The 27,995-nt window shown below is 42.3% G+C and overlaps 1 protein-coding gene across 4 annotated transcripts in view; it reads left to right on the top strand.

Moving 5' to 3' along the window:
- ACER2 (alkaline ceramidase 2) overlaps positions 1-26,655 on the top strand; it is a 75,466-nt gene extending 48,811 nt beyond the window's left edge. The window contains exons 4-6 of one of the 4 annotated variants that reach the window (XM_520508.7): positions 6,353-6,490; positions 17,648-17,785; positions 21,840-26,655. In XM_520508.7, coding sequence (XP_520508.2) covers positions 6,353-6,490; positions 17,648-17,785; positions 21,840-22,026 — 463 coding nt within the window. In that variant the 3' untranslated portion in view covers positions 22,027-26,655. The remainder of the gene's footprint in view (positions 1-6,352; positions 6,491-17,647; positions 17,786-21,839) is intronic. The other 3 variants (XM_016960671.4, XM_063788710.1, XM_009456370.5) reach the window with 3 other exon arrangements.
- Positions 26,656-27,995: the final 1,340 nt, after the last annotated feature.

Raw genomic sequence — 27,995 nt, 5'->3', positions numbered from 1 at the left:
AAAAATAGAAAAAAAATAATGAAAACATATTGTGAGGCAGAGTTGTCTGTGACTATTGGGACTTTTTCATCACCAGCAGCCTGCAGCATTTCTCTGGGGAAGATGTGAAGATATAGCCACTCTGTCCTCCTTTGGAGGCACTGGGTACCATATGTGTATATATCCCTGGCTTTGGAAGCAATCTGGGTTTGAATCCTAGCTTTACAACTTGCAAACTGTATGACTTGTCTTGACTCTTTCTATTTCCCTATCTGTAAAATTAGGTAAACAATAGTGTTCATCTTTGAGACGATCCTGTAGGGCACTTAGCATAATACTAAGCAACATGGAGAGGGCTCAGTCAAAGTTAGCTCTCCTGACTCCCTGGGGCATGGAGAGGAGAGTTCTGCCTAGCATTTCTGAGATATGCATACAAATCGATGGAGATAAATGTACATTGACAATTTTAATGAGCAAAGAAATAAAAGGTACATGTTAAGGGAAAAGTAAATAAGGATTTCAAGTCTATTTGCACATCTTCAATTTTCCAGTGACCAGGGAGGGCGAGAAAGCCAAGCCCCTTTGCTTGTACTTCACTCCCCATGACACGGGACAGGTGGCAGCTCTTCAGTGGAAGTGGCAGACCAGACCAAAAAATTCATGTCAAAACCAGGATTTCTGTAGATCAGGGATTTCCAGTTTTTCTGCCTGAACTTACCAAATAGTAAACATTTATCTCCTTTTCTTTCTTTCTCCCTTCCCTCCCTCCCCCCCCCCTTTCTCTTCTCTTCTCTTCTCTTCTCTTCTCTTCTCTTTTCTTTTCTTTCTTTTCTCTGAGATGGACTGTCTCTCTGTTGCCCAGGCTGGAGTGCTGTGGCACAATCTGGTCTCACTGCAAGCTCCACCTCCCATGTTCACGCCATTCTCCTGCCTCAGCCTCCCGAGTAGCTGGGACTACAGGCGCCCGCCACCACGCCTGGCTAATTTTTTGTATTTTTAGTAGAGATGGGGTTTCACCATGTTAGCCAGGATGGTCTCGATCTCCTGCCCTCGTGATCTGCCCACATTGGCCTCCTAAAGTGCTGGGATTACAGGTGTGAGCCATCATGCCCTTCCTTTCCTTTCCTTTTTCCTTTTTCCTTTCCTTTCCTTTCCTTTCCTTTCCTTCTCTCTCTCTCTTTCTTTCTCTTTCTTTTCTTTTTTTCTTGATCTAGACTTTGCTGGAATATTCTTTTTTGTTTCATTTTGTTTTTTTTTTTTTTTGAGACAGAGTTTCACTCTTATTGCCCGGGCTGGAGTGCAATAGTACGATCTCGGCTCACTGCAACCTCTGCCTCCCAGGTTCAAGTGATTCTCCTGCCTCAGCCTCCCGAGTTGCTGGGATTCCAGGTGCATGTCACCACATGTGGCTAATTTTTGTATTTTTAGTAGAGACGGGGTTTTGCCATGTTGGCCAGGCTGGTCTCGAACTCCTCACCTCAGGTGATCAGCCTGCCTTGGCCTCCCAAAGTACTGGGATTACAGGTATGAGCCACCGTATCTGGCCTTTGCTGGAATATTCTAAACACACATTAAAAACAGTTTTAATGTGAGATTTTTGGAGAAGAGACAGGAGAGTGTGGTGGCTAAGTAAGTTTGGATCCGACAACATGGCTTTGAATAACAATTAACCTAAAAAAAAAAGGCTCTGGGACCCTGTTTTGCTTGTCTATAAAGTGGAGATGACAAAAGTATCTTCCTGATGGGATCAGAAATACATGGGAAAATTATGTAAGGCCTATAGTACAATGGCTCACACAGAGTAAAGACTCAATAAGTTCTGGTGGTTATCATGAATGGCTTATGGACAAGTGGGTTTTTTGTTTTTTTTTTTTTTCTTGAGATGAAGTCTTGCTCTGTCACCCAGGCTAGAGAGCGGTGATGCGATCTTGGCTCACTACAACCTCTGCCTCCTGGGTTCAAATGATTCTCCTGCCTCAGCCTCCCAAGTAGCTAGAATTACAGGCACTTGCCACCATGCCCAGCTAATTTTTGTATTTTTAGTAGAGACAGGGTTTCACCAGGTTGGCCAGGCTGGTCTCGAACTCCTGACCTCATGATCCGCTCGCCTCGGCCTCCCAAAGTGCTGGGATTACAGGCAAGAGCCACTGTGCCTGGCCTGAATTTTTTATTGATATATAATAGTTGTACATATTTTATGTAGGGAAATTATTAATGTTCATTATGTCAATAGGATATAAATGTTGGGTTTATAGAAAAAAAACTTTCTTTCATCTTGCCTAAAATGTCCTGAGACTCTTTAGGACATATACTCAATTGCTGATGGTTATTAATAATTTTTAGAGTTTTTATTTTAAGAAAAAAATGAGAACAAGGAACTATTATAGGCTAATTGTATCTACTTTTTTTGTTTTGTTTTTTGGAGACAGGATCTCACTCTGTTGCCCAGGCTGGAGTGCAGTGGCACAGTCACGGCTCACTGCAACCTCTGCCTCCTGTGCTCAAGTGATCCTCCTACCTCAGCCTTCCAAGTGGCTGGGACCACAGCTGCCTGTCACTGCACCTGGCTAATTTTTGTATTTTTTGTAGAGACAAGGTTTTACCATGTTGCCCAGGCTGGTCTCAAACTCCTGGGCTCAAGAGATACTCCCACCTTGGCCTCCCAAAGTTCTGGGATAACAGGCATGAGCCACTGTGCCCAACCTTGTATCCACTTCTTAAATAATTTATTCTGCTATAGTTTTTATGATTTTATCTTTAGATAAAATCCACTTTATTTTTTGAATCTTGAATAGCAAGGGAGCAGTCTGGGATCTGCCCGCCCTGCTAGCATTCTTCCTGGATGAGTTGAGGCTGGAATCTTAAACTCTCTGGGCCTTAGTGCTTTAGTTATAAAATAACAGGGTTGAACTAGCTCTCTGAGGTCCGTTTCATGACCAAATGCTATATTGCTGTGACTATCAAGGGCTGGCTATTCTAAATAGATTATGTTTTGGTAGCTTATAGTAGTGGATCTTAACCAGGGACATTTCCAGTTCTTATGAGACATTTATAAAGCTTGCGGACATGTTTTTGGTGGTCATTACGATGGGAGGTTTTATCATCTATAAATTTCATTTCATTTCAGAAATGAAATGAAATTACCACTGCTTTAAAGAGTAGCCAATGATAGTGGTTTTCAAGCCTATACCCTGTGTCCCTTTTTACTGTGTAAAAAAGCCAATGATAGTGGTTTTCAAGTCTGAAAACAAAGTTTTACTTTGGTTAAAAGGGACACAGGCTATAGGCTTGAAAACCACTACTTTAAATGGTAGTAAATGATAACAGTAACAGCTTTACTATAAAAATATTTTGATGATGGTACTGGGTTGTTAGATTTTGGATTAGAGAATACAGGAAGCAGTGGTGCTAAGGGTTTCCTGACCTTGTGTTTCAGTGTGAGACCCTAATGGGCTGGAAAGTTGAAAACAGGACCAGAGGCTGTCATCAATCACAGTTTAGAAAAACACCCTGTTGGGGCCTCTTACTCCTGGATATTTCTAGCTCTCTTGTACCCAGGGCCTCTGTTGACTCTGGGGTCTGCTGGGCTGGCTGACTGGTTTTCTGCTGGCCACATAGCCTCTGTTTACTTCTCCCGGCTGCTTGTGTTCACAGGATGTCCTCGTTGGCCAGCACATTCCTGTACACCTTCTGGACTTGACGTGGGGAGGCATCTGCAGATGGCCTCCCTAAAGAAAGCATGTTTTGCAGCTGGGTGCAGTAGCTCATGCCTGTAATCTCAGCACTTTGGGAGGCTGAGGCAGGTGGATCACCTGAGGTCAGGAGTTTGAGACTAGCCTGGCCAGCATGGTGAAACCCCATCTCCACTAAAAATACATAAATTAGCTTAGGGTGGTGGCAGGTGCCTGTAATCCCAGCTACTCCGGAGGCTGAGGCAGGAGAATCGCTTGAACCCAGGAGGCAGAGGTTTCAGTGAGCTGAGATTGCGCCACTGCTCTCCAGCCTGGGTGACAGAGTGAGACTCTGTCTCAAAAAAACCAAAAAAACAAAAAAACCCAACAAAACCAAACAACAACAACAAAAACCCATGTTTTTTCAAGCTTACTGCCTTTAAACCATTTGGCAGTACTCTGTGCAGCCTTTGGTGATTGCAACAGCAGCTCAGTTACGTTTTCCCTGAGAGTATGATATCAACAACAATAATATTATTTAAAGTATATTTATATTTAAAATGATGGTAAGGATAACAGTAATAATGAATTTTATTAGTACATAATATGTACTGGGCACTGTGTTAATGCTTACAAGAACACTGTGAAGCAGAGTGTCTTAATTTTTATGTGGGAAAGGCTCAAAGAGTTGAGTTACTTGCCAAAGGTCTCACAGCTACTAAGCAATAGAGGCAGGATTTGAATGCATATCGGTCTCACTGGAACACCTATGCCTTGAATCACTCTGTTACCCTCTCTGACCTGTGCCTAATTCTTAAACCGCTGGGTACAGAGAGGTGATGCACTTTGGGTACAGAGAGGTGATGCACTCTGGACATTTCTGATTATGTGTTTATCCTAATGAAAAAGGCCCAATTGCCTTGGCATGCGTCAAACCCAGTGGAAGAGTTATTGTGGGTCCCCAAGGGCCCTGCACGTGATGGCTGTGGGCCCTCACCCTGAGGCTGGAGCAGGCGGCCTTTCCTCCAGTAGACGAAGAACAGCAGCCGAGGCCAGGAGAAAAACATGCCTCTCCTGAGGATTAGCTGCCTGGAGCCTTTCCCACATATATTTTTTCCTCTGATAGAGGTTCAGAGCTATAATTCCTGTTCATTCCAGTCTGAAAGTTGGCAGTTTGATCAATGATTTCCTGTGCCTTGATGATGAATGGCTTTCGTATTTAAAAGATAAATTTGTATTTTGAGGGTTCAATGCCCTTTGATTTCTTTATAATGGAATTTCATTCAAATTGGCTTCTTAACTGTGACCTGTTCCAGGGGCTCTTGGCCAAAGTAAATTGTGCTAATGAGGAATAACAGAAACTTCAGGAAAATCATGTACTCCTAAATTGAAGTCATGAATGAGGCCTTGGAAATCATCTAGTCCAGCCTTTTCGTTTTACAGATAAGGAAATGGGTCCCAGGGAGAGAAGAAAGAGCGTGTCTAGGATCACGTCGCCACTTCCGGCTCGTTCTACTGAAATGACCTCCACTGAGGGGTGTGAAGATAGTATCAATTATTTGTCTAAGACTTGTCATTTCAAAAACTTGTCGATGTAAATTCTAGTGCATACTAGACTTGTAGGTTGTCAGTAAATATAGACTATTTTTTCTTAGTCTATTGGAATTTTTTCTTAAAACTTTTTTTGGGTGTGCTAGACATGTAGGACAAATTTTCTTTTAAACTAGGTTGCTTTATGGTTTGTGAATGGTCTCTGTTTTACTTATGAAAGTTATACATGTTCACTTTGTAGAATAGGGGGTGACAAACTATGTCCTGTGGGCCAAAAGGGTTCTGTTTTGCAAATCAGGTTTTATTGGCACCCAGCCATGCTCCTTCATTTACTTATTCTCTGTAATGACAGAGTTGAGTAGTTGAGACCTTAGGACCTGCGAAACCTATATATATATGTGTGTGTGTGTGGGTGTGTGTATGTGTGTGTGTATATATGATTTATTAAATACAATTTTTATTTAATATAATTACACATATTTATTAATGCACATATTTAATTATACTTATAACCATATAGTTATGCTATATATAGATATGTGTAATATAGTTATATATAAAATATATAATATATATTCTTTACACTTATATATATAAACATATATTTAATTAAAAATATATATATATAATTTATTTTATTTTTAGGTTATAGCTTACTGTAAACTCAAACTCCTGGGCTCAGGCCATCCTCCTACTTTGGCCTCCCAAAGTGCTAGGATTACAGGTGTGAGCCACCATACCCAGCCCAAACCCAAAAACCCTTTATAGAAAAAAATTGTTAAACCCTGCTGTAGAACGTCTGAAAAAATACAGAGAAATCGAACGTCTGAAAACATACGGAAAAATCGCATGAAGAAAACAGCTATCCATATCTCACCTTCAGTGAAGTAGGTTGACTGTAATTTTACCATTCTCATGGCTAAATATTTTGAAAATATCTGATTATTTCCTAAGGCTAAGTTTCTCGAAGTGGAATTCCTAAGCCGGTGAGTGTGAGTGGCTTTTTGAACCTTGGTACTTAGCGCAGAATTTCTTTTCAGCTTGCATTTCTGGCAATGCCTGTACCTTGCTAACATTAAACAAACAAACAAACAAAGAAACAAACAAGAACTCCTTTTCTAATGGATTTGGTTTTGCTTTCATGGATTCAGGGGTAGGTTCAAGGTGGTGGTCAGTGTCCTGTCTGCGGTTACGACATGCCTGGCATTTGTCAAGCCTGCCATCAACAACATCTCTCTGATGACCCTGGGAGTTCCTTGCACTGCACTGCTCATTGCAGAGCTAAAGAGGTAGGTGCCATCATTCCTGCCTACCCTTAGCTGTCCCCGTGCTGGGAACACACAGGGCTTCTTTGCTGTCCTGCAGCAGAAGAGGAGTTTTATTCCTCGTGAAGAGTTAGTTGCTGACTGTTGGATGGAAGCAATTTGATGGTTTGGTTCAAAATACTGGTAATCTCATTTTCAGTAGGAGGGGAGCAGCTGTTTAGCAGATGCAGTGCATCCCACTGATCACAAGCTAGCTTACCAGGACCATCTCAGTACCTAGATCAAGCTGTCTAGACTTAATTCTGTAGAAAAGAAAAGTCCTAGAAAGGTTATTGCATTCACACACAGAAGGAAAAAGAGGAAGGGGGCAGGGAAAATGAGTTTGTATCTATAAGGAAATATGCACTTCAGGTGGACTGCAGTTGACTATGATACTTTCTCTGAGGCTTAATGTCTCATTTACAATCTATTAGGTAAAGGTTTTGATCTTTGCATTAGCATTTTCTTTTGGGAACTTGTGTACTCAAATGCAAAAATCAGCTGGGCATGGTGGTGGGCACCTGTAATCCCAGCTACTCAGGAGGCTGAGGCAGGAGAATCGCCTGAACCTAGGAGGCAGAAGTTGCAGTGAGCTGAGATCACACTGCTGTACTCCAGCCTGGGTGACAGAGTGAGACTTGTCTCAAAAAAAGAAAAAAAAAAGCCGGGCGCAGTGGCTCATGCCTGTAATCCCAGTACTTTGGGAGGCCGAGGAGGGCGGATCACGAGGTCAGGAGATCGAGACCATCCTGGCTAACACAGTGAAACCCCGTCTCTACTAAAAATACAAAAAATTAGCTGGGCATGGTGGCGGGTGCCTGTAGTCCCAGCTACTTGGGAGGCTGGGGCAGGAGAATGGTGTGAACCCGGGAGGCGGAGCTTGCAGTGAGCCGAGATTGTGCCACTGCATTCCAGCCTGGGTGACAGAGCGAGACTCTATCTCAAAAAAAAAAAAAAAGAAGAAAGAAGAAAGCCCTTCTTTTTTTTTTTTTTTCTTAATAGAGACAAAGTCCCACTGTGCTCAGGGGTTCTCAAACTCCTGGCCTCAAGCAGTCCTCTTGCCTCAGTGTCCCAAAGTGTTGGGATTGCAGGTGTGAGCCACTGCAGCCAGCCTGCCCTTCCTTCTTGAATCCCTTGCAGTCTGGCTCCCCTCCCCATCTTTAGTCTGAAATGTTCATTCAAGAGTCACTAATGACGTTTTTTTAAAAACTAATTTTATCAAGTAGCTCATATTTTTTGTAGATAAATAGGAGAATATAGACAAGCAAAAAAGAAATCTGTCACTTATTCAGGAAAATTAATATTTGATAGTACTTGGCTCATAGTTTTTATGTACTAAATAAAAATAAAATAACCAAACCTGCCATTTGATAATGACTGTTAGCTTTTTGGTGTATCTTGTATCTTCTTACAGCCTTTTTTATTCTTTGCCATCTTATCTTTAAAAAAAAATCTAGCTGTATTTTTTTAAATAAAAATTAGCTCATTCTCGTATGAGTTAATCTGAAATTTGACTTTCTCACTTAGGAATGTATTGTAGTCCTCCTTCTCTGTAAATCAATACAGATCTAGGTCCTCGTTTTAAATGGCCATGTAGGATTGTAATTTACTTTTAATTTATTTTAATTAGTCAACACATTTCCTGTTTTTGACCATTTAGGTTGTTTCCAGTTTTTCATTATTAGAAATATCTCTGTGATGAACATCTTTGTGTATCTTTGTGCACTCATTACATTATTTCCTTAGGCTGTGCTAATGGCCTTTTACTTCCAAATAGAATAGCTTGTTTTCAGTGCTCCCTATCCTTGGCTGTCTGAAGAATCTGACACTGTCAGCCTCCTCCCTCTCTGAATTTTCTTCTTTTGGCTTCTCTGATCCTGTGTAATACAGGCTTTCATACCTGACTGTTCCTACTCTGCTCCTTTGCTTCCTAAGGTAGGCATTCTCCAAGATTGTGTATTCAACCTTTTCTGTTAGTTCTTGAAAATCTCATTCACCCTCTTGTGTTCAGCTGTCATCACTCTGCATGGTTCTCTGCAGTCCATCCTCGTCTCTTTCCTGAAGTCCAGTTTCATATTCCCAGCTATCTGCTGGGTATCCCAGTCAGAGCCTTCCTAAACTGTAATAGGCAAGATTACTGTCTTGGCTGCATGCCCTGTTTGCCTACGATTTCCCTCAGTGCCTTTCCCAAATTCTGTCTTAGAGTCCCCAAATGATTTTAATGGTGTCACTATTTTCTGAGTCCATTACACTTGAAATCCTACAATCATTGGGTCCCTCATCTCCTGCCACCTCAGGTGATTGCTGGATTTCATGGAATCGCCCTCTGCAATGTTTCATCTGTCACCTCCTCCCATATCCATTGCCCCACCCTCACATCCCTCCAGAGAACCATTGCATTTGCTTTCTAACCAGTCTCTTCTTCCTCCAGTCTCTTCTTTCAGACTGTTACTCCCTTATCCTTTACAAAAACCTTCAGTGGCACCTCGTTGTCTAAGCTTCTCTTAGAGCTTTTTCTTCCTCTGTTTCCTTCTGCGTGTCCTATGACCAACCAATTTGGACCACCTCCTTGTTTTCTGGTCTTCAGATCTTTGCTCATACTTTCTTCTCCCCCTGAAATGCCCTTTCCTACTACTACTTTCCAAAATCCTACCCCTTCTGCAATGTGCATCCTAGACACCTGCTCCTTCACGAGGCCTTTCTTAACCCCTTCTTATCCCCTCAACCAGATGTAATTGCCCTCTTCCTAAACTCTTTGTGCTTTTACATTGTACTTAGCGCATTCTCTCTTAAATATAGATACTTATCTCCTTTTCTTCTCATCTTCCTCTCTGATGTTGTGTTCTCAAAGGCAGTAATTTTATTTTGTGGAACTCTGAATTTTCCATGGTGCCCATTACCTCTGAAAAGTCAAAGGTCTGTATCTTGCTAATGACTGGGCAAGATACAGAGTTATGAAATTTCTTGAGACTCCCTCAATTTAGTGGAGCATGGGTTATGGGGCTAGAAAGTCCTGAGTTTGGGTCTCAGTTCAGGCTTTTACTAGCCTGGAAACTTTGGGCATTTACTTCACTTACTTAGGTCTTACTGTCCTTATTTGAAATTGAATAATAATACTTAGATCTCATAGTCTTGCAGTAAGGATTAAATAAGATATTTAGTCTAGTATCTGTCACATGGTAGATCTCAGCAAATACTTGTTGCCTTTCCTTTTCCTTGCCACTATGTTTCAGCAAGTTTAGCTAAATCATCTGCTTCTTCCTATTGTATCTGTTTTTTAGGGATCTTACCTTTATTATCCAGGAACTCTCCCTAATGTGCCTTGGGTGAAGATGTTAGTTGAAGTGACTTCTCTGCCGTGTTTGTGGACCTGGAGGGACTGGCTCCTGGGCCTTTGGCTCTATTTGCATCCTCCTCTAGCCAACTCTGGATGTTAACACATCTTAAAGCTCTTTGGCAAACACATAATTAAATTGCTGGTGACAACATCTGAAATGATTTCCATTTGTAGCATGCAGTCCAGTGATGCTAGCTTATATTAGGCTTGAAGTGAATAGAATGTTCTGGATTTAGCTCTGTTTCTTGAGAATTCACTGCAATCTAGTTTCATTGTAACTCTTGAGTGTAATAATATGTTTTAGCTTATAATTTTGTTATAAGAAAAGGGAAAGGGAAAGGTTTTTTGTTTGTTTGTTTGTTTTGTTTTTGAGATGGGATCTTGCTCTGTTGCCCAGGCTGGAGTGCAGTAGCATGATCATAGCTCATTGCATCTTCGAACTCCTGCACTTAGGTAATCTTCCCACCTCAGCCTCCCAAAGTGCTGAGATTACAGGTGTGAGCCACTGCACCCAGCTGAGAAAATATTTTAAGTTCATAAGACCTAAAGAAGAGCAAATGGAGGACACAAGTGGTTAGGGCAGATTATTATGCAGTTTAAGTAAATTCTACTTCACAATTGTGATCTTTACATAAGCAAATATATTTTCCTTTAATATTCTAATCTTTGTAAATAATTACATAAGAAATAATTTGTTTCATGCTTAAAATGTTCTGCCCTGGAAAAGCTAGCCATCACTGAAGCTAATTGGTCTTCATCATCACATTAACAAGTGGCAGTTTCATGGGAGGTAAACTTTCTTCCATTAGGGTTGGTCTTCTACGAATTGATTATTCCCTCCACTCTCCTATGTCCATTTCACTCCTGTACATTGTCCTCTATATTGCTGCTCCCTCTCTAAAGGGGCTTGCTTTTTTTTTTTTTTTTTTGGAGATGTAGTCTCGCTCTGTCACCCAGGCTGGAGTGCAGTGGCAAGATCTTGGCTCACTGTAACCTTTACCTCCAGGTTCAAGCAATTCTCCTGCTTCAGCCTCCCAAGTAGAGTAGTTGGGATTACAGGTGTGTGCCACCATGCCTGGCTAATTTTTGTAGTTTTAGTGGAGACCCAGCCTAAAGGGGCTTTCTTATCAGCCTGTAAACACATCTGAGTCTCTACTGCCTTCTCAAACACCCAGCCTGGACTAATCCACATCCACATCTCTAGCTACTACCCTTTCACCCTTGCTGTCATAGCCAAACTTCTTTAAAAGCTCCATCGGCTGGGCTTGGTGGCTCATGCCTGTAATCCCATCACTTTGGGAGGCCGAGGAGGGTGGATCACGAGGTCAGGAGTTCAAGACTAGCCTGGCCAACAGGATGAAACCTCATCTCTACTAAAAACACAAAAAATTAGCTGAGTGTGGTGGCAGATGCTTGTAATCCCAGCTATTCGGGAGGCTGAGGCAGGAGAATCACTTGAATCCAGGAGGCAGAGGTTGTGGTGCGTGGAGATGTGGAGATCACGCCATTGCACTACAGCCTGGGCAACAGAGCAAGACTCCATCCCCCCGCCCCCCAAAAAAGCTCCCTTTATCCCTTACCTCTCATTTACTCTTCAACTCTTGCCAATCTGGCTTCTGCCCCTACTTTGATACCCAAATCCCTCTCTATAGGCTATACACCCAGTGATCAGTTTTCAGACCCCCCTGTATCTTATGTGTTATTCTCTTGGCTGCTCGCCCAATTAGTTCTCCTCACCATGCTTGAAATGTTCTTTGCCATGGCTCCTGTGATAACACATCCTTCTGGCTTTCCCACTACCTCTCGGCAGCTTCTTTTCAGTCTCTTGCGTAGACTCCTACTTTTCTACACAGCTTTGCATGTAGGAATCCCTTAAGGTGCACCCTCAACTCCCTGCTTGCTATGGTCTGAATGTTTGTATCTCCCCTGAATTCATATGTTGAAATACTAATTAATAAGGTGATGATATTAGGAGGTGGGCCCTTTTGGAAGGTGTTTAAGTCAGTGGGGGTAGAGCCCTCCTACATGGGATTAGTGCTTTTCTAAAAGAGGTCCCAGAGAGCTGCCTTGGCCCTTCTACCATGTGAGGACACAGCTCTAGTAGGTGTCATCTGTGAGGAATGGCCCTCACTAGACACTGATTCTGCTGGCACCTTGATCTCAGACTTCCCAGCCTCTAGAACTATGAGAAACAAATTTCTGTTTTTATCAGCCACCCAGTATACAATGTTTTGTTGTAACAGCCTGCATGGATTAAGACACTGTTTTTCTCCCTTTTTACATCCCCCTGAAAGATCTCCTCTACTTCTGTGGCTTTAATTCCTCTACATATGTGGATGACTCCTAAACTTACGTCTCCAACCCAGTCCTTCCTCTTAACTCTACTATTATGTGTCTAGCTGCCTGCCTAACCTGTCTAATTCCATGTATCACAGGCATCTCAAATTCAACTTGACCAAACCCAGATTCCTGATCTGCCTTTTCTAGCTGTGATTCTCTTCATCATATTTCAAGTTGCAGAAAAGGGGAGCACCATTTACCCAGTTACTGAAGCCTGAAACCTGGCATCCTCTTCCTTCCCCAAACATGCCATTTCAGCACACTTTTCTTTTTCTTTTTTTTTTTGAGACAGAGTCCTACTGTGTCACCCAGGCTGGAGTGCAGTGGCATGATCTCACAGCTCACTGCAACCTCCGCCTCCCGGGTTCAAGCGATTTTTCTGCCTCAGCCTCCCAAGTAGCTGGGACCACAGGCATGCGCCACCATGCCTGGCTACTTTTTCATATTTTTAGTAGAGATGGGGTTTCACCATGTTAGCCAGGATGGTCTCAATCTGCTGACCTCATGATCTGCCCTCCTTGGCCTCCCAAATTGCTGAGATTACAGGCATGAGCCACATGCCCAGCCCTGAGCACAGTCATTTTTCTACCAGTTGATGTTGCAATGAAGATAAAGTTCCAAATCCTTGACATGCTCCAGCCTTCCCCTGTGAGCTGATCACTCCCACAAGAAGCTCCTCTGCCTTCCATCCTCAGCCACTCTGACCTTCTGTTTCTTCTGGGGACCCTGCACCTGCCAGCCCCAGCCCCTTCCTTATTTATGCCATCCCTTTTTCTGGCCCTCTTGCTTGGCTAACTTATACTCATCCTTCAGTTTGGGCTGAGCTATTTATATGCTGTTCCAGGACCCTGAACTTCTCTTTTATGGCACCCATTCTGATTGTAATTATATTATTTATATTGTTTTGTTTGGTGTCTGTCCCCTCTGCTGGACATCGACTTCACATAGGCAGGGACGGGGTCTCTTTTTTCACTGCTTTGTCACTTACCACACCAGTTCCCAGCCAGGAAAAGAAAAGATGGTTGTTTCCCTGCTTTGATAAAATACCCAGACAAAAGGATGCCCTTATTGCTCTTAGACCTCTTTCCCGAATCTTCCCTGGTTGTCACCTGCAATGATGTTATGTCTGAGTTGAATGTTTCTCACTGCACGCTAGTTTGCTCAGAGGAAATAGAGGAGGAACTGTTTTCTCACTTTCTCTTTCTCTTTAGCCTTTATTCCTAAAGCTTGTTTCTAGTCATTTCTTTTAACTAGCTTCCTGAGAAGTATTTCCATTGTCTTTTCTGAACTCTCCCTTAGACCATGAGAAAACAAAAGTTTATGCTGATTTTGGGTCATGACCTGACACTGAAATTGGTGGTGTTAAGTACATTGCCGAGTAACTCAGATACATTGATATTTTAAAAAATACTTTTTCTGATTATAGGAGTGATTTTATTGTTAAGAAAAATTTGAGAATATAATCAAGGGTCTAGAAGAGAAGAAATGGTAGAGATTCCACTCAGATTTTTCTATTGTAGAATAAGGTCCTGCTGTACATATGATTTTTGTCCCCCCTTTTTCACTTCACATTGATATTTTGATAAAAGCCCTGAGAAATGGGAGTGAAACCTAATGGACCACAGCTTTGGACAAGCCCCGAGTGCAAATAAGGCTGGTCAGCAGCTTCTAGCAGGATCTGCTTCTTCTAGAAGCAGAGAAAGGTAACAGGCTGCCCTGAGACCAGGCTCTACAGAGCCTCCCTCCTGCCTCGTACATGCCAAGCCGGCCCTGTCCTGGCACTTGCAGTGACTAACGGCTGGGCACCTCCCTCTCGGTTGATGCCCTCCATGCAGGACATCTCCAACACATTGCTCTCTGTTCTGGTGTGTTCCTTAAGCCAAACTTTTTAGGTTTAATTTCACTGGATGTTCATGGATCCTCGTGTCCCAGACTAATTGTCTATGTATTTGTTGATATTTGTTCTTGCCTATTTTCATTTTATTTTTTAAATTCAAGGCAAGAGGCCTATTTATTTTGTATTTTATAGTGCCTAGCATGGAATTTGGTGCCCAATAAATACTTTTTTTTTTTTTTGAGATGGGGTCTCGCTCTGTCGCCCAGGCTGGAGTGCGGTGGCACTATCTTGGCTCACTGCAACCTCTGCCTCCTGGGTTCAAGTGATTCTCTTACCTCAGCCTCCCGAGTAGCTGGGACTACAGATGCATGCCATCATGCCCGGCTAATTTATTGTATTTTTATTTTTTAATTTTTAATTTTATTTATTTATTTTTTGAGACGGAGTCTTGCTCAGTCGCCCAGGCTGGAGTGCATTGGCGCGATCTCGGCTCACTGCAAGCTCCGCCTCCCGGGTTCGCGCCATTCTCCTGCTTCAGCCTCCGGAGTAGCTGGGACTTAAGGCGCCCGCCACCACGCCCAGCTAGTTTTTTTTGTATTTTTAGTAGAGACAGGGTTTCACCACGTTAGCCAGGATGGTCTTGATCTCCTGAACTCGTAATCCACCTGCTTCAGCCTCCCAAAGTGCTGGGATTACAGGTGTGAGCCACCACGCCCGGCAAATTTATTGTGTTTTTAGTAGATACGGGGTTTCACCCTGTCAGCCAGGATGGTCTTGATCTCCTGACCTCGTGATCCCCCGGCCTTGGCCTCCGAAAGTGTTGGGATTACAGGCATGAGCCACCGTGCCTGGCCAATAATCTTAAATAATCTAAAAATAATGTTCTGCCCAAATTACAAATTACCAAATTAGAGTCCATTTATGCATAATTTTATCCATTAATTCAGGAAGCATTTAACAGTGCCTGGCACAGTTGCCAGGCATGGAGTATACATTAGTGAATAAAACAGGGGTAGTTCCTCTGGGATTCTAGGCTAGTTTGTTTGTTTGTTTGTTTGTTTATTGAGATGGAGTCTTGCTCTTGAAGCTCAGGCTGGAGCAGTGGTGCGATCTCAGCTCTCTGCAACCTCCACAATCTGGGTTCAAGTGATTCTCCTGCCTCAGCCTCCCAAGTAGCTGGGATTACAGGCGTGTGCCACCACCCCCGGCTAATTTTTGTATTTTTGGTAGAGACGGGATATCACCACATTGGCCAGGCTGATCTCCAACTCCTGATCTCAAGTGATCCTCCCACCTTGGCCTCCCAAAGTGCTGGGATTACAGGGGTGAGCTCCCGGCCTCTAGGCTAGTTTAATACCAGATGTTACACAGATAATAAATTCATAGTTTCAACTTGTGATGAGAGTTATGAAGGAACATGGCAGGGTGCCCTGAGAGAATGCGCTAAGGCAGGGGTGTCCGCTCTTTTGGTTTCTCTGGGCCATATTGGAAGAAAAATTGTCTTAGGCCACACAGAAAATACACTAATGATAGCTGATGAGCTAAAAAAAAAAAAAAGAAAAAGAAAGTTGCAAAAAAAAAAAATCTCATAATGTTTTTTTTTTTGAGACGGAGTCTTGCTCTGTCCCCCAGGCTGGAGTGCAGTGGCGCGATCTCGGCTCACTGCAAGCTCCGCCTCCCGGGTTCACGCCATTCTCTTGCCTCAGCCTCCCGAGTAGCTGGGACTACAGGCGCCCGCCACCACGCCCGACTAATTTTTTTGTATTTTTAGTAGAGACGAGGTTTCACCGGATTAGCCAGGATGGTCTCGATCTCCTGACCTCTGGTCCGCCCGCCTCAGCCTCCCAAAGTGCTGGAATTACAGGCTTGAGCCACCGCGCCCGGCATAAAATCTCATACTGTTTTAAGAAAGTTTACAAATTTGTGGGCATGCAGCCTGTGGGCCACGGTTGTGGACGAGCCTGCACTAAGGGGAGACCTATAGTATCTGGCATTGTGTGTGGGAAGAAGCCTGGAGACTGAGCCCTGGAGAGAAGGAGAGGGTGGGTCAAGGTGAGAGATGAGCTCTTTTTGAGAGGGAACCAGCCCAAAGGCGAGGCATTCAAGGTAGAGAGTGGTGAGCGAAAGCGAGAAATGGAAATTGTTATCTCTTTGTTTTAGTAACTGGAAATGTAAGTCTCTCCATGTCATGGGCCTCTATTCTTTCTAAAAACTTTTCAGGGGATGTATTTAGCCTTCCTACAAGAGTATTTTGGTTTGTTTTTGAACAGGTCTTTCTGAACCTGTCCCACTTTTATTGACGCTTTCGCTGATGTTTGTGAAAGGCAACTGGGAAGGGCACTAGCCAGTCAGGCTTTTAACACTTGTCTGTGGGTTCAACAAAGAGGAATTAAGCTTCTTCTCAATTGCAGATGTCGTGTTGTATTCTGGGTCCCATAGGAGATCTTGACTGACCCAGGAGTGGTCCCCTCGGGGAAGAAGGACGCTCAGCCACCAGCTGCCCCCAGGTGTTCGTCCCCAGGGGTAGAACTCACCCACTTTATTAGCAAGTCTTTATCAAGGAAAGAAGACGGCAATTGAAATTTTCATTGAGCTGTTAGGATTTGTTTCAGAAAACCATTTTGTCCCAGTGTGTATAAGAAGTTATTCCTTCATTCAACACATGTTGAGTGCCTTCTGTGTCTGGCACATTTCCAGGTGCTGGGATACAGCAGTAAACAGATTCCATGTCAGTGGATAAACACACACTGGAAACACATAAGTGAAACACAGAGGGTGTCAGGGAGGTTATAATCACTACCTAGAAAATTAAAGGAGGGAAGGAGGCCTTAGGGAGAGTCACTTGGGAGGTGGAGACAGGTGTTGAAATTGTTAAAAATAGCATCAGGAAAAGGCTTACTGAGTGACATTTGAGCAAAGATTTACATGTGAGGGAAGAGCATTCCAGGCAAGAGGGCACAGTGAGTGCTATGGTCTTGCAGGAACATGCTTGGGATATTTGTGGAACAGCACAAATCCCGCAGTGGCTTGAGTACAGACAGTGAGAGGGAAGAGTACACACGAGATGAGGTGAAGGGGAAAAGGGAAGATCATGCATCCGGGACCTTGTGGCCACTGTGAATACTTTGGCTTTCCCTCTGGTTAAACAGGAAGATGCTGGAGGCTGTTAAATTGGCTGTAGGGGCAAGGGTGGAAGGAGACTCTGATGAGATGGCGGTAGCATGGATCTAGATGGAGGTGGTGGAAAGAGGTCAGGTTTGAGATATTTTGAAGGGAGAGCTGATGGACTGGATGTGGGCTGTGTGAGAAGGAGAAAGATTGGGAGAAGAATAGGTTATGGACTTGTTAAATTTAGATCCATATTAGGGTGCTCATGTCAAAAATGTAGTTGGGTGTATGAGTCTGGAGTCAGGGGAGAAGCCTGGGTGGGAAGGGTGTCTGTGAGCCATCTGTGTACATATGGTATTTACATCCATGAGACTGTGGAGTGACTGTGTGTTGGGTAAGAACTTCAGTGTCATGGGGTTGTAGGCATGAGAGGAACCAGCGAAGGAGACACAGGAAAGGTGGCCAGCAAGGAGGTGGAGACAAGGTCTGACGATGAGTGACTCTCTGGACCCCCGTGCAGGTGTGACAACATGCGTGTGTTTAAGCTGGGCCTCTTCTCGGGCCTCTGGTGGACCCTGGCCCTGTTCTGCTGGATCAGTGACCGAGCTTTCTGCGAGCTGCTGTCATCCTTCAACTTCCCCTACCTGCACTGCATGTGGTAAGCCCCTGCTAATGGGGAGGTGGCCGGGGACAGGTGTGTTTGCACTTGCTGTTGGGCTCTGTTCACCCTGCAAGTGGTGCACAGGTGTCCTGTGGGTTGCTGGCTTGCTTCTCTCCTCAGGTGGACGGTCAGATGGTTCAGAAGCCACTGAAAGCACACTTTGTAAAAAGCTGAATTGACTCCAGGGAGCAGGCTTAGCCGGAACAAAAGGCCTGATTGTCATGCTTAGGTCTGCAGTCTTTTACCTCTAACTCCACTATTAAAGCCTAAAGGAGCTTGAGAACTGAACCTGTAACCTGAGCTCTAGCTAGGTGTTGGGGGAGGGGAGAGGTAGGGGAAAGCTGGGGAAAGAGGTGATGTGAGGGCTGGGAGGGTCCTCAGTAGGAACCCCACCTTTAGGGCCTGAGTGAACAAGTGAAAGGAGGGGCCGCACAGGCCATTTAGAGACATTCTCTTCCATTATTTCTATAAGTGGGGACAGAAGACCAGAGAGCTAAAGTGAATTGTTTAATGTCACCCACCTGTTTCTGTAGAAAACAACCTTGGAGTTCAATAATAGCACATTGGAGCGTCTATACTTTGGAATGCTCAGGATACACTAAGTTAAAAAAAAAAAAAGCGGGTTACAAAATACATGCAGAATCCGATTCTGAGAAAGGTGGGGGAAATTGGAGTGGCTTTCTTCCTAGGAACTGCTTCAGCCTCAAACCCAGAGTGATCTTTCCTCTCTGTCCTCCAGGACTTCTGATTGCAGAAGATCACAAGGAGGAGAAATCTGCTGTAGGTTATCCCCTATAGGTAGGAGGAACCCAGAGAGGAATTCTAGTGGTGAAGAAATGGAAAAACTTTGTTAGATCTAGATTCAGGAAAAGGTTGACTTCTATCCAGAGATAGGCTAAAAATATACAATTTGATAGAATTCACTTAAGTTCCCTTGCTCATGTGAACTTTTATATATTCGCTATGAGACCCACCCTACTCTAAATTTAAGACTTGGGGACTTCAAGGAGTGTTTGTAAAAGACAAAATTCAAACAGCACAAGTTGGAGTTTACCGTCTTAGGATCCATTGCTCGATATTTTTTAGATTCAACTCAACTAATACTAGTGAATTTATATAGTTTATATATTTGTTGGGTTATAATTTCCAGATAACAAAATGTACAGATTTTAAGTGTATATTGTGAATTTTGAGAAATGTATAGACTAGGTAAATATGACCTCATTCAAGATGGTCATTTTTATCTATCTAAGTCCCCTGTCACACTAATGATTTAAGTCAAATTCGAAATTTAAACTATGTAATAATTTTGACTCAAACTTAATATGTTTCTGAATTTGGTATATTTCTGCTTTGTTTTTCAAAGTTGAACCATCTTTTCTTTCCAGTTATAAAATGTCATATTTTTTATAACAAATTTAAACAACATAGAAGTATAGAAAGAATGGCTCTCATAATTCTATCCCCCAAAGAAACATAATTATTAACAGTCTGATGTATATCCATTGAGATTTTATATGTACACACGCACGCACACATATATATGTCTACTTTTAAAAAAAATAGCATCATTCTATACACGATGCAAACTTTTTTTTTTTTTTTTTTTTGAGACAAAGTCTCACTCTGTTGCCCAGGCTGGAGTGCAGTGGGGTGATCTTGGCTCACTGCAATCTCTGCCTCCTGGACTGAAAGTGATTCTCCCACCTCACCCCCTGCAGGGAGCTGGGGCTACAGGTGCATGCCACTGTGCCAGGCTAATTTATTTTGAATTTTTTTGTAGAGATGGATTTTTGACATGTTGCCCAGGCTAGTCAGAAACTCCTAGGCTCAAGCAGGTCCACCTGCCTTGGGCTCCCAAAGTGCTGGGATTACAGGCATGAGCCATTGAGCCTGGCCCAAACTTTTTTTTTAACCAAATACTTAAATCTATACTACATAGATCTAATGCTATACAGACATCATTCCATACCAATACATATATATAATCTTCATTTTTGTGTCTAATAAATGCTTCATAATACGGATACTTTATAATTTATTTAACCAACCTCTCTCTGATAATGGACTTTGAGGTTATTTCTAATTTTCCACTTTTGCAAACACTTTATAATGAACATCTAGATTGATTTGAGTTTCTGAATATTTTCATATGTTAAATTAATATTATATATTGCTAAATCCAGAGAAACTGTACCATTAACACTGTTTACTGAAGTCTGTAAGAGAGCATTTTTTACCCACACTTTCACATATACTGGAAACTCTTAAATCTCCATTAACCTGATTGAGAAAAATTATATTTTGTTTTTATTATTATGTCTTTTTAAAAAATTAGTATTTTTGTTGGGCATCTTTTCAAATGTCAATTTGTGATGTGTATTTCCCCTTTTAATTTTCTTTGTCTGGTCTATTGAGTGTTTCTATTTTTAAAAGTTTATATCAGCCGGGCGTGGTGGCTCACGCCCGTAATCTCAGCACTTTGGGAGGCCGAGGCGGGTGGATCACCAGGTCAGGAGATCGAGACCATCCTGGCTAACACGGTGAAACCCCGTCTCTACTAAAAATGCAAAAAATTAGCCGGATGTGGTGGCATGTGCATGTAGTCCCAGCTATTTGGGAGGTTGAGGCAGGAGAATCGTTTGAACCCGGGAGGCGGAGATTGAAGTGAGCTGAGATTGTGCCACTGTACTCTAGCCTGAGCAACAGAGTGAGACCCCGTCTCCAAAAAATAAAAAATAAAACAGTTTATATTCAGCATCTAGGCTTGGCACAAGTAGACAGTCATTACTAGCTACATAACTATGTGCCACTTATGCCTATTTGCAACATTTTCACAAGTACAGAGAATAATACATTGAACCCCCATATAGGCAACACCCAGATTCCGTAACTATCAGCACGAGGCCAATCTGGTTCATACCATTCTCACCTACTTCCCACCCTGACCCTAATTAATTTCTTTAGTGTTCTTTGTATGTAGGGATTTAAACTTTGTCATATGGTACAAATATTCCCTGCCCCCCTGCAGTTTCCCATTTGTCTTTCAGTATATTAATATTTTTGTGCCATACTGGTTTTAAACTTCCATATTGTCACATCTGTTAATCTTTTCTATAGGATTTCTGGATTTTGTGTAATTTTTAAAAAGATCCCCTCCTCCCCAACATCAAAGTTTATAAAAATATTGTCTTTGGGCTGGGCACAGTGGCTCACGACTGTAATCCCAGCACTTTGGGAGGCCGAGGCAGGTGGATTACCTGAGGTGAGGAGTTCAAGACCAGCCTGGCCAACATGGTGAAACCCCCTCCCTCTCTACTAAAAATACAAAAATTAGCTAGGTGGGCCTGGTGGTGGGTGCCTGTAATCCCAGCTACTTGGGAGGCTGAGGCAGGAGAATTGCTTGAACCCAGGAGGCAGAGGTTGCAGTGAGCCGAGATTGCACCATTGCACTCCAGCCTGGATGACAGGGTGAGACTTCATCTAAAAAAAAAAAAAAAAAAAAAAAAAAAAGGATTACATGCTTTTAAATGGTCTATTGTTCGATAAAGTTTAATATAAATTTAAAACTTTGTACAGGTACAGTGAGGATAAAATTTTTAAAATTTCCACTAAACTGCAAAAGTGGTTTAACCAACATAAAATTATTCCTGATGAAGGACATAAAATATCTGTAACCAGTTGTTAAAGTGAGAAGGTGGGTTCTAATCAGATGTGCTCAGTTACTTCCATCTTAGCATCTCTGTTGTAAATCCTTGGGCCTCAGTCTTCTTGTTTGAGGCCCAAAGGCATTTATTTGCACATTTGTTCCTATTATCCAGCAGGACTATTTAAGAACATTCTAAAACGGGTCCCAAATTGCTGAAGATTTATCATCCTGCTATTCCAGGGATTGTTGGTAATCTTCATCCTTTCCTAATTAGAAGAGGCCCCTGGGCTGCAACTACAGTCAGCAAGGTGCGTGGGTTAGACCGGAAGAAGGAGCAGGCTAAACTCAGGGCAGCGGAGTCTTCATGCTCATCAGGTTCTCACCTCTTGTCTCCGTCTGCAGGCACATCCTCATCTGCCTTGCTGCCTACCTGGGCTGTGTATGCTTTGCCTACTTTGATGCTGCCTCAGAGATTCCTGAGCAAGGCCCTGTCATCAAGTTCTGGCCCAATGAGAAATGGGCCTTCATTGGTGTCCCCTATGTGTCCCTCCTGTGTGCCAATAAGAAATCATCAGTCAAGATCACGTGATGGCAAGATGGTGGCTGGCTTCTCTGCTTATCGCCCCTCATGCAGTGGGCTTCCTTTGCTAGGAAGACAGCCAAGGGAGTTCGAATAGTTGGGGTGTGGGCTATCTTTTCAAAAATCTATTTGCTGGGGCTCTTAATTTCTTTAGTGTTCTTTGTATGTAGGGATTTAAACTTTGTCGTATGGTACAAATATTCCCTGCCCCCCTGCAGTTTCCCATTTGTCTTTCAGTATATTAATATTTTTGTGCCATACTGGTTTTAAACTTTCATGTTGTCACATCTGTTAATCTTTTCTTTGGGATTTCTGGATTTTGTGTAATTTTTAAAAAGATCCGCTCCTCCTCCCTAATGTGTCTGTGGACCACCTGGATTCCACTGTGCAAGGGGAAAAGTGTCTATTCCTTTCCCAAAGATGGAAAATGGAGGGCTTAGGGACACTAGCTGCATCTTTCTCAGCATCACTTCCAGATGCAGTGACTTGTTGGGCTGCGTCCTTAATGGCCATGGCAGAGCAGTCCCTTGGGGGATCCAGCCCTGTACAGTGCATCTCTTCCTGGAGAAAGCTGGCCTGCTCCAGACCCCACCATTCCCAGGCGCCCTTGGAGTGGACTCTACTGATGACAGACAGACCCTCTGAGAGACAAGACCCTCTGACTCTGTGATGGAAGATGCCAGAGATTTTCCTTTGGGGTAGTTGTCCTTAAACAAAACCAAACAGATGAAACACACACAGGACTTGTGGCTAAAAAGGCTAGTTTTTCACTTGCATTTCTCAACTAACCCAGGTTTTACATGCATCTGTGAATCCTTTTACTACTACCTCTGTGGAGAGATGGAGAGACTTCAGATAAACGTGAAGCTAATGAGTAAAACCCTGTCTGCCAAAACCTACACTCCACTTTAGGCCATTCTTGAAGATGAGCACAATTTTTAAATACTGACATCACTTCCGCTTCACCCTCCCACCCCAGCTCAGCAGCCTCAAATCTACAGAGAAGAAGAATTATGGCATGAACATTCCCACAGACCCACCATCTTTAAGACTTGACCTCCGTAAGTTTACCAAAGGGCTCCTCACAATTGTGGTGGGGGTTCTAGTTCAAAATTTGGAGCAAACATTAAGTTTTTGGAAACGTTTTCTCATTTGAACTGTACTATTCTGGAAATTACCTTCAAGAGTCTCACTTCTTGTTTCTGTTGTGTTTTCTGTGGGCATCATGCTCTTCACGCTTGCAGTAGAAGGTGCTTTCTGGGTTTCCCGGAGTATCCAACGGCTCACTTTTCTCAAGTGCTGGCAGTAGCTATGCACTCACGGGCTGGTTTGGGTCGCTGGTACAGCAGCACAAATCTGTTGTCTTCTGAATTTTTCTCACCTAATGTGACACTGGCTACAATGAATCTTCTCTTCATCGGGCTGAATGAAAGATTCAAGAACCGTCTTCAAGGTGCATGGTGGGAATTATCAACCTCAGGGATACTCATTTTAACTCAGGCGTGTCCTGCTTTGTAACATTCCATTGTTGGGAGAGGGCAGGACAGGTGTGTTCTTGTGTGGGCAGGAGTCATGTCACTGTCCTACATATGTAAGAGTTGGGAAGGTGACGATTTTTGACACATCCAGGAACTCTTACTCTAGTTAGAATTTGTACAAGATCCAAGGTGAAAACCCCAATAAGCAACTGAATTTAGAGTTTAAAAATGAATGACTTTATGCTACATCTGTGGTTATCAAATTATATAGGTTGTTCAGAAGCAGAACGCTGTTTGTAGTAAGAAATCGTTGTGGAACCCCAGTGTGTGAAGTAAATTGTATTTTATTAACTTAAATTTATTTAAGGTTAAATTTATGGCATTTACTTAATAATATATGAGGTGGTGAAAATGCAAATTAACAAATTGGTAATTTCCAAGGTAGAAAAATTAGGTGTTGAATGAATGTATATGTTGCTTTATTATAGTTTTTTATATATATAGAGAGAGTGTTTTGTTTTTGAGTCAGGGTCTTTGCTCTATTACCCAGGCTGGAGTGCAGTGGTGCAATCATGACTCACTGTAGCCTCTGTCTCCCAGGCTCAAGCGATCCTCTCACCTCAGCCTCCCCAGGAGCTGGGAATACTGTGCATGCCTCCACTCCCAGCTAATTTTTGTATTTTTTCATAGAGATGGGGTTTCACCATTTTGCCCAGGCTGGTCTCAAGCTTCTGGGCTCAAGAGATTCGCCTGCCTCGGCCTCCCAAAGTGCGGGGAATAGGCATGAGCCATCACGCCTGGCCTAAAAAATATTTTTTAAATGATCTTTGAATTAAATATTCATAGAATTTCTAATGTACCTCTTTGAGACCTAGGTGATTGATGGAACAGAACTGCTGTTAAGTCCTTTGGGTTTCAAGTCTAGAATTTTTTAAAGGCAAATATCAGCTCATTCTTATTTTAGATTGATCTTATCAGGCATGGATTCTGGTCTCATCTACTTTATGGTATAAATGATCCAAGGTAGGGGGTTTGGTATATATTTTAAGCCCAGCTTTTTTTTTTTTTTTTTTTTTTTTTGTGAGAAGCAGAATGTGCTTCTAGAAACTGGTTTTTTTTTTTTTTTTTTTTTTGAGACGGAGTCTCGCTCTGTCGCCCAGGCTGGAGTGCAGTGGCGCGATCTCGGCTCACTGCAAGCTCCGCCTCCCGGGTTCACGCCATTCTCCTGCCTCAGCCTCCCGAGTAGCTGGGACTGAAGAGATGAGCTGAGAAAGAAATGTGGAATGGAGTATATTTGAGGAGGACAAAACATAACCTCACTTTTGAACAGAAATCACTCTAGCTTGCCAGCATGGGATGTAAACCAAGAGAGAAGAAATATACCCATCTTATTTTAAGTTGGGTTTATGGCATCACTCATTTATGTAAAAGCACTACAAACTCTTTAAAGAAAATTGGGAAACTACAGAGAAGTCAAAGAAAAAAAAAAGTAACCCATATTTCTATTGCCCAGGTATAATCCTTGTTAATATTTTGGTTTGGTCTCCTCTTTTTTCCCCCAATATAGTTGTAAATAAATGATGTCTTTCAGAGTTGACATTTATCCTGTAGCTTGAATGGCATATAAATGCCAGTTGTATATTTTTTTCATGAAGTGTAGGTTTGGAATACACTAGAGTTAGGTAGATCAGCTTGAATGCTGGACTGACTACTGAGTCTACCTTTTTAATCAAGCCTAACATGAATGGGCTCCAAAAAGTAATGAATGTAATTGTACTTTTTGATGTGCCTCTGCACTTGGCTTGGTGAGTCATCATAAATAGCTGTTAAATATGTGACTTTACAGATTTTGATATGTTCAGATTGTAAAAAATGAATAGTTTATTTCATTAATTGATGGGCAGTCAAGAATCTCCCTCCCTTCAGTAGGGCTGACACTTAGGAGTTAGGTCATGGTTGTGGTTACTTGGCATGGCTAATCAGATTTTGTTCTGGTCAGAATTTGCCCAAGATCAATACCCAGCAGAAACAGGAGTTAGGCTATAAAAAACCATTCATGTTTCCGAGTGATCATTTCAGTCAGCGATTCATGTTTTACAGTGTTTAGTTGTTGATTATTAGAAAAAGTAATATTTTCTTCCCTTTATGATTACATCATTATAAATCAAGTCCTTCCATGAACACATTTAAGGTGTGTGGAGATGAGATGTCTGAATCCATTTGGGGACGGGCTGCATTTTTGGGGAACTCTATGCCTGTCCAGTGAAGAGTGCCTAAAACATTAATTATAGATCAAAGATGTTCTGTTGAGGGACAAAGCTTGATGGTCATCAAACACAAGGCTTTGTAAAAATACGACCACCTATTCCACTTACTGGATCTCTCAGGTGTGTAAAACTTCTCTTGCCAGTTCATCATGCTTCCATGAGCCCTCAGGACTGGGATTTGAGCCTTCCTGGCTCTTTATCCCTTGGGGCAGACATGGAACCATCTCTGAGGGACCAGGTGGATGCTGAAGCTCACCCAGTCAGGGCCCCTCTCCTAGCTCCTTTTACACTGAAATTAATCTGAAAGCTTTCATAGCCAAGGCTTTGCCTAGGTGCTATTATTCCAGCTGGCCAAAGAGAAGTCTTGGGCCAGATTGGGATTCTCAATGGATTTTATAGACATAATTCCCCTGCAAACTTAAAAAAATAAATGACCCCTACTTTATAGGACTAATTGTTTGAATTGTATCTTTCTCTGTATGTTAAACCAGATTTAAAACTATTTTATAACCACAATATGTAATCAGAGCAATATAGTGTTTTCAGATATATACCTTGTTTTATACCTTATGTAGGTGTCCTACATAAGGGTGGCATGCCCACTGGCTGTGGTAAAATTTAATCCTCATTGCTTTGGGAGTGACTTAAGGCCTTTTGAAGTGGAGCTTTTGCACTTTATACTTTTTCTGTGAACTATGATAACTATATTTGATATTAAAGCTGTAAGTGGCATTTTCAGCAAATGAATATGTACATGTTTGTGTCTATTTCCAAAATGATTTCTGAACTATCTGCAGTGAACATGTATCTGATGGATTGTAGAGCAAAGCACATTGCCTAAATTCATTTGTTAATGAATTGGGTACCATTGTTATTAAAAATGCGTAAAGTAATTGTTGTTCCTTGTTGGTTTCTTCTCAGAGCTGTGAAATTAACACATGAAAATATTTCCAGCATAAAATACCTAAGAACAGTTTATTTTTACTAAAACTTCTATAGTCATGTCATATAGATATAAATCTCAAATATAGGCCTGGTGCGGTGGCTCATGCCTGTAATCCCAGCACTTTGGGAGGGGAAGGTGGGTGGATCACCTGAGGTCAGGAGTTCGAGACCAACCTGGCCAACATGGCGAAACCCCGTCTCTACTAAAAAAAATACAAAAATCAGCTGGGCATGGTAACTCGCACCTGCAGTCCCAGCTAGTCAGGAGGCTGAGGCAGGAGAATCACTTTCACCTGGGAGGCGGTGGTTGCAGTGAGTCAAGATTGCACCAATGCCCTCCAGCCTGGGTGACTGGGTGACAGAGCGAGACTCTGTCTCAAAAAAAAAAAAAAAAAAAAAACACCAAAAATCTCAAATATAGAATACAGTTCATTTATGCTGGATTTCATCGAATCACTAGAAGGAAGATCATGTGACATTTTAAAATCATAAATTTAGCAGGAAAATTTTTACCTACTTCTTTTAATTTTCTGTGGCAGTTTTTTAAACTTAAAGGACTCACAGATCATCAGATTTAGAAGAATAGTCTGGGCACAGTGGCTCATGCCTGTAATCCCGGCACTTTGGGATGGTGACGTGGGTGTATCGCTTGAGCTCAGGAGTTCAAAACCAGCCTGGGCAATATGGTAAAACCCTGTCTCTACCAAAATTACAAAAATTAGCCAGGTGTGGTGATACACATCTGTAGTCCCAGCTACGCAGGAGGCTGAGGTGGGAGGATTGCTTGAGCCTAGGAGGCAGAGGTTGCAGTGAGCAGAGATCATGCCACTGTGCTCCAGCCTAGGCCAAACAGTGAGACCATTTATCAAAAAGAAAAAAAAAAAAAAAAAAGAAAAACCGTAAGAGAAGAAAGACTGGATAAGCATTATCTGTATCATTACAGTGGGTTTTTAGACTTTTTTTTTTTTTTTCTGGCAGAGGTGAGGGGACAAGGAGTGGCCCCATAGTTCTTTGGCAATATAAAAGCTGTAGGAAAACGTCCATGTAGAGGTTGAGTATCTCTAATCCAAAAATAAAAAATCAGAAATTCTCCAAAACCTGAAACTTTTTGAGCACCTATATAACAATCAAAGGGAATATTCCTTGGAGCATTTTAGACTTCTGATTTTTGGATTAGGGATGCTGTATAATGCAAATATTCCAAAGTCTGATATCTGAAATCCAAGCATTTCTGGTTCCAAGCACTTTGGATAAGGGACATTCAATCAGTATATAATTTTCTGGGGGT

Source organism: Pan troglodytes, chromosome 11 (genome assembly GCF_028858775.2).
Source record: "Pan troglodytes isolate AG18354 chromosome 11, NHGRI_mPanTro3-v2.0_pri, whole genome shotgun sequence".
Classification (NCBI taxonomy): domain Eukaryota; kingdom Metazoa; phylum Chordata; class Mammalia; order Primates; family Hominidae; genus Pan; species Pan troglodytes.
The sequence above is the reverse complement of the archived record's forward strand: the minus strand, read 5'-3'. Positions and strand labels throughout refer to the sequence as shown.